This window comes from Molossus molossus, unplaced genomic scaffold (assembly GCF_014108415.1).
Source record: "Molossus molossus isolate mMolMol1 unplaced genomic scaffold, mMolMol1.p scaffold_m16_p_23, whole genome shotgun sequence".
NCBI classification, from domain to species: Eukaryota; Metazoa; Chordata; class Mammalia; order Chiroptera; family Molossidae; genus Molossus; species Molossus molossus.
The window spans coordinates 21,231,737-21,243,258 of record NW_023425359.1 but is presented as its reverse complement, the minus strand read 5'-3'; the positions used below and the strand labels follow the sequence as shown (position 1 = coordinate 21,243,258).

Here is an 11,522-nt window from a genome sequence, read left to right as displayed (position 1 = left end):
CATGTCGTCTCAAAGGATAAGAGATCTTTCTTTCTTACAGCTGCATAGTACTCCATTGTGTGTATGTACCACAGCTTTTTTTTTTTCCTGTCCTCAACGGAGGACTTTTTTTCCATTCTTTATTTAGGCAGAGTGGGAGGGAGAGAGAGGAAGAGAGAGAGAGAGAAACATTGACGTGAAAAGGACACATCCAGTGGCTGCCACCCACACCACCAACCAGGGCCGGGGATAAACTGCAACCGAGGTACATGCCCTTAGCGGGAACCGAACCCAGGTCTCTATGGACGGCAGGTCAGTGCTCTAACCGCTGAGCCAAACTGGCCAGGGCATACCACACCTTTTTTATCCATTCATGTACTGATGGACACTTGGGCTGTTTCCAGATCTTAGCTATTGTAAATAGTGCTGCTATGAACATAGGGGTACATATATTCTTTCTGATTGGTGTTTCAAGGTTCTTAGGGTATATTCCTAGAAGGGGGATCCCTGGGTCAAATGGCAATTTAATTTTTAATTTTTTGAGGTAGCACCATATTGTTTTCCATAGTGGCTGCACCAGTCTGCATTCCCACCAGCAATGCACTAGAGTCCCCTTTTCTCCACACCCTCGCCAACACTTGTTGTCGATGATTTGTTGATGGCGGCCATTCTGACAGATGTGAAGTGATACTTCATTGTTGTTTTAATTTGCATTTCTCTGATGATTAGTGATGTTGAGCATTTTTTCATATGTCATTTGTATGTCCTGTTTGGAGGAGTGTCTATTCAGGTCCTCTGTCCACTTCTGAATTTGATTTTTTTTGTGTGTGTTTTTTGTGTGTGTGGGGGGGTGTTGAGTTGTCTGAGTTCTTTATACATTTTGGATATTAACCCCTTAGAGGGTGTATAATTAGTGAATATTTTCCCTCATTCAGTAGGTTATCTTTTCATGTTATTAATGATTTCCTTTGCTGTACAAAACGTTTTCAGTTTGATGTAGTTCTGTTTGTTTATTTTTTCTATTGTCTAAATTAGATATGTCAGAAAAAGAATATTGTTAAAACAAATGTATTTTACTGCCTAAGTTTTCTTTGAGGAGTTTTAGAGTTTTGAGTCTTCAAGTCTTTAATGCATTTTGAGTTTATTCTTGTATATGGTGTAAGAAGGTGGTCTAGTTTTTTTGTTTTTGTTTTTGCATATATCTGTCCAATTTCCCAACAGCTGGTGGTCTTTTTTAACTGCATTTAAACAATGCAAAAAAGTTATTATTTTTTTAATTCTTGTCAACATTGAAGAAATATTTTGGAAGGAACCAAGACCATATATTGCTCTCTAGCCATATAGGATTTTTTTGTCTGTTTTTGTAAATGACCCCTTTTCTTTTCTTATAAAGGACATTGAAGGTCCCTTCAGTTTGAACAGACCAAACATGTATTCATTTCAAGAAAAAAAAAAACATTTGAAACAATTTGAAATCAAAATAAAACTATACATACATTTGCTAAAGTGGGAGTTATGGAAAATAGAAATGCAACTGGAAAGAAAGTTGAGAATTCTGGAAACCTAGTAGAATATGCAACTTTAAATAATAGACTTGTCTTGCTATTTTAAGAAGGTACGGATAGGTCTCCCAAATCAATGTGACCATTGAAAAGAACATTAAATAAATCAAGCTTGGAGAAACTGTGATAACAACCTCATCCTGATTCGGTGCCTGGATCATTTAATCAGAATAATATTTTAGCAAAATTGCACTGCCCTCTGGCCGTAGGCACAGCGTTTACAACTGGTAGTCACAGGGGCACAGATGTGAAGCGTGTGGTATTCTTTGGCAATAATAGTACAATTGACTGCATTTTTAAAACCTGGGAGTTGATACTTTGCCTGCTTACTGTCTACTCTTCTACTGCTGACATTCAACTTTTCTCTCCTCCAGGCTTCTAGAGATAGAAACATAAACTATAATCAATCCACTTAGTATTTCAATATTTGGTAAATGCATAACAGCTGGAAATTCTTACATCGCCATTTCTTACACATGAAGGCAACATCAGCTATTTCAATGAACGATGAACGGCTTATGAATTAGAATATCCATGTCAAATTATTTGATACTGAGGACATGAGATAAATTAGCACATATAAATGCAATTCAATCTGAAGCAGAAATTCCACATTTAAAATGATCTCGTGTTCTGGCAATCAAAGTAACCATTTTATGGCCAAAGTACTATTTCATTCTATGGTTATACAATGTGACTGTCACATAATAACTATACTACCTAATGCTTGATAAATTAAATATCTATGCAGTAGGGCTACAAGGTAAAATGGTGACCTCACCCCAGATTTCTAACTTGCTTCTCCCTCTAACCTGCATTATTATGGGCATAAAACAATCGTGAATGGTCTCCAAAAGTTTGCTACTAAGGGGAGGGTTTGGTTTTGGTTTTGTTTTCAAATTGGTGAGTCTACTGTATTGCTGAAAATTTATAATTCATGACATAATGTCTATCATTCAATAATTCATTTTATGTTCTTTGTCTCCCAAAACTTTTTGCCAGGTAGTCTGTTATCATTTATGCTGAAATCATAAACAGTTTAATAAATGCCTCTTTCTAATAAACATGTTCTCATTCATTAGCATAGTCAATACTTTCTTTGGAAACAGCGACAGTCTAGATGGGACATACTAACTCACAAATACATTGTCTGACCAGGAAATGAACATACATGAAGCAGAAGAATAGCAAGAAGTGGATTGCAGAGTGACGCCCCAGTAAATGAATTCAAACATTGCTTTGTGTGTTTGTTATTATTGAACATTAGATTGGATTTTTTTGGAAAAAACATTCAACAGGTTTCTACTATTCAATTTGCCTTAGTACCACCAGCAATAAAGCAAAGTCATTAGGTGTGGCCACTGTGGCTCAGTGGATTGTGTGTCGCCCCTGCACCAAGAAGTCATGGGTTTGATTTCGGTCAGGACCCTTGCCGGGGTTGCTGGTTTTACCCCCTGTAGGGGGCATGTGGGAGGCAGCCGATCGATGTATCTTTCTCAGATGTTTCTACCTCTCTCTGTCCCTCTCCTTTTCTCTCTCTGCAAAAATTAATTTAAAAACATTATTTAGAAAAAAATAAAGTCAATAGGTAAACACTAAGGAATTTGGATTGAGATTTCAGTTAATAATAATGTTACAGTATTTATTAATTGTGACAAAGGTACCACAATGATATGAGATGTTAATAACAAGAAAAACTGGGAGGGGGTATAGAAACCCTTTCCTATCTTTATAATTTTTCTGTAAATGTAAATCCAAGCTCCATAAAAGCTGTTTTAGAATTCATAATTCCTAGGATACCCAGTGTATCACTAGAAGTTCCATAGGCACAAATCCTTTCAAGCAAACAGCTCAACTTTTACAAAATGTATCCAGGGAAAAACTGTTACATTTTCCTGTTTACTCCCTCAAGTCCATGTTCTCCTTCTCCCTAGGTACAAAGCTTCCCAGATAAATCACTTTTCCTTCCCCCGCTTGGAGGTAAGTGTGGCTCTGGGTCTAAATTCCCACCACCCACCTGCTGCCCTGTCTGTGAACGGCCACGAGAGGAGCCACCCAGAAAATCGCGTGTCAAGGGTGGAGGAGCCCAGGCTATTCCTGAAGTGAAGACTCTGAGCAGCTCCCACACACCCATCCTGCACGTTGTACAAGAGAAACAAACGGACCTCTCTTCCAGCCCTGGCATTTCACGGCCTTTGAGATGCTGGTTCATCTGTGATAGTAACACAGCCTCTGCAGGTGTCTCTGCAGGGCCACCTCGGATCGCGCACGTGGCTCCGCTAATGCACTTTTGTAGGGATGGGATGTCGACAATTTAGAAAACACAGCAACGCTACATGTCTTCAGTAACTTAGCAGGAACTAAACTTTTTTTTCTTAAGAATATTATCCAGAAATAGAAATCTTATACCCCTTTTATGGCCTAAATCTGTTTTGGGTAACATGCTGTTGATGAACCTTTTGGAAATTTCACATACAAACGCCTGAGGTCAGCACAATGACCCCGTGTGGCCCAATGCCCTTGCAATAACGTACCAGGCATGGTCCTTCTCTACATGGTCCTTCTCTACATGGTCCTTCCCAACATGGTCCTTCCCTACATGGTCCTTCTCTACATGGTCCTTCTCTACATGGTCCTTCTCTGCATGGTCCTTCCCTGCATGGTCCTTCCCAACATGGTCCTTCCCTACATGGTCCTTCTCTACATGGTCCTTCTCTACATGGTCCTTCTCTGCATGGTCCTTCTCTACATGGTCCTTTTCTATATGGTCCTTCCCTACATGGTCCTTCTCTACATGGTCCTTCCCTACATGGTCCTTCTCTGCATGGTCCTTCTCTGCATGGTCCTTCTCTGCATGGTCCTTCTCTGCATGGTCCTTCCCTACATGGTCCTTCCCTACATGGTCCTTCTCTGCATGGTCCTTCCCTACATGGTCCTTCTCTACATGGTCCTTCTCTGCATGGTCCTTCCCTACATGGTCCTTCCCTACATGGTCCTTCTCTGCATGGTCCTTCCCTACATGGTCCTTCTCTACATGGTCCTTCTCTGCATGGTCCTTCCCTACATGGTCGTTCCCTACATGGTCCTTCCCTACATGGTCCTTCTCTGCACGGTCCTTCTCTACATGGTCCTTTTCTACATGGTCCTTCTCTACATGGTCCTTCCCTACATGGTCCTTCTCTGCATGGTCCTTCTCTGCATGGTCCTTCCCTACATGGTCCTTCTCTACATGGTCCTTCTCTACATGGTCCTTTTCTACACGGTCCTTCCCTACATGGTCCTTTTCTACATGGTCCTTCTCTACACGGTCCTTTTCTACATGGTCCTTCTCTACATGGTCCTTCCCTACACGGTCCTTCTCTACATGGTCCTTCCCTACACGGTCCTTCTCTGCATGGTCCTTCCCTACATGGTCCTTCTCTACATGGTCCTTCCCTACATGGTCCTTCTCTACAGGGTCCTTCTCTACATGGTCCTTCCCTACATGGTCCTTCCCTACATGGTCCTTCCCTACATGGTCCTTCTCTACATGGTCCTTCTCTACATGGTCCTTCTCTACATGGTTCTTCTCTACATGGTCCTTCCCTGCATGGTCCTTCTCTGCATGGTCCTTCTATACATGGTCCATCTCTACATGGTTCTTCTCTACATGGTCCTTCTCTACATGGTTCTTCTCTACATGGTCCTTCTCTACATGGTCCTTCCCTACATGGTCCTTCTCTACATGGTCCTTTTCTACACGGTCCTTCTCTACATGGTCCTTTTCTACACGGTCCTTCTCTACATGGTCCTTTTCTACATGGTCCTTCTCTACATGGTCCTTCCCTACATGGTCCTTCTCTGCATGGTCCTTCTCTGCATGGTCCTTCCCTACATGGTCCTTCTCTACATGGTCCTTCTCTACATGGTCCTTCTCTACATGGTCCTTTTCTACACGGTCCTTTTCTACACGGTCCTTTTCTACACGGTCCTTCTCTACACGGTCCTTCTCTACATGGTCCTTCCCTACACGGTCCTTCTCTACATGGTCCTTCCCTACACGGTCCTTCTCTGCATGGTCCTTCCCTACATGGTCCTTCTCTACATGGTCCTTCCCTACATGGTCCTTCCCTACATGGTCCTTCTCTACAGGGTCCTTCTCTACATGGTCCTTCCCTACATGGTCCTTCTCTACATGGTCCTTCTCTACATGGTCCTTCTCTGCCTGGTCCTTCTCTACATGGTTCTTCTCTACATGGTCCTTCCCTGCATGGTCCTTCTCTGCATGGTCCTTCTCTGCATGGTCCTTCTCTACATGGTCCATCTCTACATGGTTCTTCTCTACATGGTCCTTCTCTACATGGTTCTTCTCTACATGGTCCTTCCCTACATGGTTCTTCTCTACATGGTCCTTCTCTCGGGACAGCAGTTTCTTTCCTGAATACTAGATGGCTCCGTGTTGCTATAATTCTGATGTTTACACCACTTTCACACGTGGCAGCCTATCGTTTGGGTCTATGCCTTACGTACAGTTGTTCTAACAGGTTTTTTTGTTTTGTTTTGTTATTATTTATTTTTTTCTTTATTGAATTTAGAGAGAAAAGAAGGGTGAGGGAGAAAGAAACATCGATGAGAGAGAACATCGATTGGCCGCCTCCTGCATGCCCCCACTGGTGATCGGGCCCACAACTTGGGCATGTGCCCTGACTGGGAATTGAACTGGTGACCTCTTGGTGCAGTGTCAACGCTCAACCACTGAACCACACTGGTCAGGCTGTTTGGTTTTTGAATATATCGCTCTTGGTTAAGGTGGGTATGGAAAGGAAGTTAAGGTACCCAGCTGTGTCTCAATTGAGACTACTTCACCCAGCAGTGATCTGAGCTCGTGCACCTCTGTAACGTCTAGTTTGGTCCAACAGGATTTAGAGTTATGAAAATAGACCTCCACAGGACTCACTTTTGTTTATGGTGGGCCAATGATCTGAAAAGCGTGTAGCGAATATTGACTATTTCTAGATTGGGCCAGTCTCATGTTCTTCATTGCCTTCAGGATATGAATCTACCGAAAATCAAAAGACTTAACTTTGTTTTTGCTCTGTTGATACAGTGATTGAACCATATATTTATTTATTCCATAAAAAACATACCAAGCCCTAAACATGTGCCTGTTGCCTTAGGTTCCAAGGATAAAACAATGGAAAATGAGCACAGGGTGGCTGAGTTTATTTGATATGGATAATACGTATTGACTCTTTACCTCTTTCATTATTAGAACCCCCGAGTGTTAGCTGGCACTCTCTACCTTAATGATAGTGCACCTTGCATTGGTCGATTAGTTCAATGGTTAGATCATTGGCTGGAGGACCAAAGGGTCCCCAGTTCAATTCCAGCCTCCAGTAAGGGTGCAGGAGGCAACCCATCGATGTCTGTCTGTCTATCTCTCTCTCCCTTCCACTCTATCTAAAAATCAATGGGAAAATATCCTTGGGTGAGGATTAACAACAACGACAAAAGATAGCTGATCCCTTAGCATGTCTTGTGACCCGTTGCAGTCATCCGCCCAAATTCTGGCAACCAGGAGGCAAGAAGAAGGGATGTGTGCGTGGCCCATTTTCTCAGAGCCAACCCCATGATTTGCAGGGTTCAATGCAAAATGAAAATGTACATGTCCGACCTTGTTAAGAATTTCCAGATGGTGACAGTAGCACTTTAAACCAGGCATGAGTCCTTTGCTGTGTGGGGTCCTCAGAATCGTCCGAGGTGGCACATTCATGAAGCTGAACTTGCCTGTCCTTTTTTTTTTTTTTTTTTTTTGGAAAATTCCCCTGGTGGCAACCAAACCCGGGACTCTCTGGTCTGCAGGCCAACGCTCCAACCGTTGAGCCAAACCAGCCAGGGCGACCCTGCCTGTTCTTATGAGGGACACGGCAGCTTGTCCTTGCTTGTCCTTTTCTTCCTTCCTCACTTGCTGGGCTGACAAAGACAATTATCTCAGGACCTGGAAGAGCCCTCGATCCAGAGATAACAGCCATGTGATTGGAATGAGACAGCGACCCCGGATCCCTGGCCTAATGACCTCTTTCTCCGTTATGAAAGGCCACCTTGTAAATTTGCCTTAACAGAATAAAAATATATTATTTCAATACACACGTGGTTGAGTTTTCATTATCATCATGTTTGATTTCTGGGGATAGGAATGGCAGCGGAAGAGGGAGACTGAGCGGAAGTTACCGATGGAAGCGCTCCTCAACTCCCTTTAGTAGGCATGAGCCGGGCGCCTTGCACCTGCTTCACAGAGACACGTTTCTCTGGTATCTGAAGTAATGAATCATTAATTTCATTAATCGAGATTGACGTCAGTTATGTCAGACTGTGGACACATATACATGTTACATGCTCTTGCCTCGTCAGCTGACTTCGCCACTCTCGTTAGCCAGTGTCGGAAACTGTGCCGGTCACCTCGTCTGTTCCGGGCAGTGTGACACCCAGGCGGGTGGCTGGTGGGTGACAGAAAGCATTGCCAGCCCCTTTGAGGGCAGTGACGTCAAAATCATGTGACGAGCCCTGGCCGGTTTGGCTCAGCGGTTAGAGCGTCAGCCCAGGACCAGAGAGTCCCGGGTTTGGTTCCCTGGGTTGTGGTTCATACCCGGCCCGGTTGGGGTCGTGTGGGTGGCGACCAGTCGAGGTGTCTGTCTCGCATCAATGTTTCTCTCTCTCTCCCTCCCTCTCTCTTCTGCTCTATCTGAAGAAAAATGCAAAAATGTCCTCGGGTGAGGATAAAAAAAAAATCACATGATGGGGAATATTATCTTTATTTGCCTCTATTTCGTATACAGTTGACCCTTGAACTACACAGGTTTGACCTCTTACACCTGGATTTTTTTCAATACACACCTGGACTCTTTTTGATCTGCACTTGGGGTGCGGAGGGCCCACTGTACGCATTGATCTACCCCGTCTTATACAGGAAATTGAGCACCCACAGAGTTTGATATTTGTGCGGGTAATGGATCCAATCCTCCACAGGTACTAAGGATGACTAACTTTTGGGGTAGTCAAGAGTTATTTGCAGATTTTCAACTGTAGGGGTGGGTGCCTCGAACCCCTGAGTTGTTGAAGGGTCAGCTGCAGATAGATGGATGGTTGGTTACCTGTGTAAGTGGCAGACAGGTAAATAGATATCAATACAATGCAAGAACACATGGGAAAGAAAAAGTTTCAATGTGGTACTTTATTCTAGTTTATGTTCATTTTTAAACAAGATGTTTCCCTCTGACTGAAACCCCTATTATCAATACAAATCAAACCGATTTCGATTGTGGTTGAAATCACACTGAAGTATCATGTGGGAAGCTAAGGCCTCGTCTTCTAGCAGGACCACAGACGTTTCTGCTGGCACTTGACTGATTCCCATGGACCTCTAACGCTCCCAACCGTGCAAACACACACTACAGAAAAAAAGACTATTTTAATGATACATTGCAGTCAGAAAATCTATTTTATTTTATTTTTTTTGTGTGCCCAGCACCTTGTTGAAATGAGTAAATCACTGAAATCCTCTGGAACCCAAGTCCCCCCCAGGTAAACATGTGCCTACCTTCCTTTTACCTTCTCTCTCGGCGTTAACATTTCTGTGACGTCACCTGCAGACTGATTCTAAGGACAGAACCTTCTTTGGGGCAGAGTGGCTGCCTAATTTTAGAGGGGATTTTAAAGCCTCTAGCTGAGCTTTAAAATCTGAGTAGGCGCCTCATGCAGGGGCATGAGAGGACATTCCAGGTGAAGCAAATGCCCTGTGGCCTGAGATGCCCACGCGCAGCAGGTTTGATTCCCGGCCCAGGGGGGGTCATGGGGGGGGCACCGATGAATGTGTCTCTGACATCGGTGTTTCTCTCTCTCTCTCCCTCCCTCCCTCCCTTCCATGCTCTCTAAAAATCAATGGAAAAATATCCTCAGGTGAGGATTAACCAAAAAAAAAACACACCCTGGGAATTAATTCTTCTTTCACCACATGTGAACTAGTACATCCTTAACACTGCAACTAAATTACTCTCTGAGATACTAACCGTGTCACTTGGGTCCTTAGTTCCTAATGTCCGCCTTCCCGGCTCCTTTCCTCCGTCTGTTCATTCATTCCGTGACTTTCGGTGGCGCTCAGAGCACAGCCTCGATGCACATGAGTTAGCGACGATCACTTCCCGCCGCTGTGACCAATTCCCACCATTCGGCGTGGGAAGCGGTTTGCAAGTATTTGCTCGCACTTCACGGGGCCAGAAGGAGGAATCAGAATCGGGGCGGGCAGGCTCCGGTGCCCTGCAGAGGGTCTTGAAGACTCTATTCCTTGTCCTTCCCGGCGGTTGGGGGCTGCCTGTAATTCTCCCTCCTAGAAACATCGCTGTCTCCTCTGCCTCCAGCTTGTATGTGTCCTCAAATAATACAACTTAATGAAAAGCTTCAAACCTAATGAAGCCCTTTAAAATGCAAAACAGCCCAGCCAGTGTGGCTCAGTGGTTGAGCATTGACCCTGCATCAAGAGGTCACCGGTTCGATTTCCGGTCAGGGCACATGCCCAGGTTGTGGGCCTGATCCCCAGTGGGGGGCATGCAGGAGGCGGCCAATCTATGTTCTCTCTCATCGATGTTTCTATCCCTCTCTCCCTCTCCCTTCCTCTCTGTTTAAAATCAGTCAAGAAAAATAAAATAAGATAAAATGCGAAACAGAAGATAATAAAGATCGTACCACAGCTACACGTAAAAAAAAAGAAAAAAAAAGGAAAAAGTTCTATGGGGCAAGATGTGAACAGAACATACATTTATCACAATGAATAGTTAGAAAGAAATTGAAGTTTACCTGTCAAAACTCTGTAGCGTTTCCCCTTTTAATAAGGAGAAGGCTACTCTGTACTAGAACAGGGGTGGTGTGTGTAGAGATACACAGAAATGCATTTGTGTTGTATTTCACAGGGTTGGGTACATTTACAAGCTCACTGAACACATGACTGCTTTGTGACGTGTCGGGACCATGATTCTCTACCCTTCTTTCTTCTCTGATGTAAACTGGTCCCTTAATTCAGCGTGTGCTCCCTCTTGTCTGAGAAAACTGTCTTTTGTAGATAGAAGCGTGACGTCATTCAACGCTTTATTAAGTTAGCTGGGGGTGTGATAGGGGGTGTAACAGATGAATTTTGGAGGTGTGCGTACATCCTTCTTAACCAACAGGAGAACCCCCAAGCCAGCCATCTCGGGCTGCTCCACACTGAGCAACTGCATCATCTGAGAGTAAACCTGATATTTGGGGCTTAGGCAGGGCTGCCCACGAAACGTAAACATGTCTGTTTTATGCTGCTCTCAGCCTATCAACAACCACCGCTGTGGCTGGGCGGGCCCTCGTGGTCCTCTGATTGCAAGACACACCTCAGCACTCAGAAGCTTTGACGGAGACCACATTTATTGTGTACGAATCCTGGAGATCTCAAAGCACCCTGGGGCCAGGTAGAGAGAGGTCTCAGGTAGAGAGAGGCGCCGGGTGGAGGAGTTCTGCTTTTCCGGGTGCGGAGGGTGGGTTGCAGGTGCTGGATGTCTGTTGGTGAATTTAAACCTAACAGCAGGAATTGAATGTATGGGAAGAGAAAAAAGAAGCTGTCCAAATGGTCAGTGAGGGTGGGGTGGCCCCGCTTTGTGTCTAGTCCTGTGTGGCTGTCGTTGTGTTTATATTTGAGGTGGTCACCTGTGAGGTGAATGTCTCAGCACCCCAAGCTTTTGCATTACAGATAAGAAAGCATGCTCAGGCAGGTTTGCTCAGTGGTTAGAGCATCAGCCTGTGGACCAAAGAGTCGCAGGTTCAATTGTGGTCAAGGGCACGTACCTTGGTTGCGGTTCATCCCCAGCTCTGGTCGGGGTCGTGTGATGTGTCCCTCTGACTTGGATGTTTCTCTCTCTCTCCCTCTCCCACTCTATCTGAAGATAAATAAAAAATATCTTCGGGTGAGGATTAAAAAAATAA

The 11,522-nt window shown here is 44.3% G+C and overlaps 1 protein-coding gene across 1 annotated transcript; it reads right to left on the bottom strand.

Annotated features, from left to right (window-relative positions):
- Positions 1-4,029: 4,029 nt before the first annotated feature.
- LOC118640764 (protein starmaker-like) lies at positions 4,030-5,844 on the bottom strand. Its single transcript, XM_036277772.1, has 2 exons — positions 5,206-5,844; positions 4,030-5,154 (listed from the first exon to the last, which is right to left on the bottom strand). The coding sequence occupies exons 1-2, from the start codon at positions 5,842-5,844 to the stop codon at positions 4,030-4,032; spliced, it is 1,764 nt and encodes a 587-aa protein (XP_036133665.1).
- Between the last annotated feature and the right edge of the window lie 5,678 nt (positions 5,845-11,522).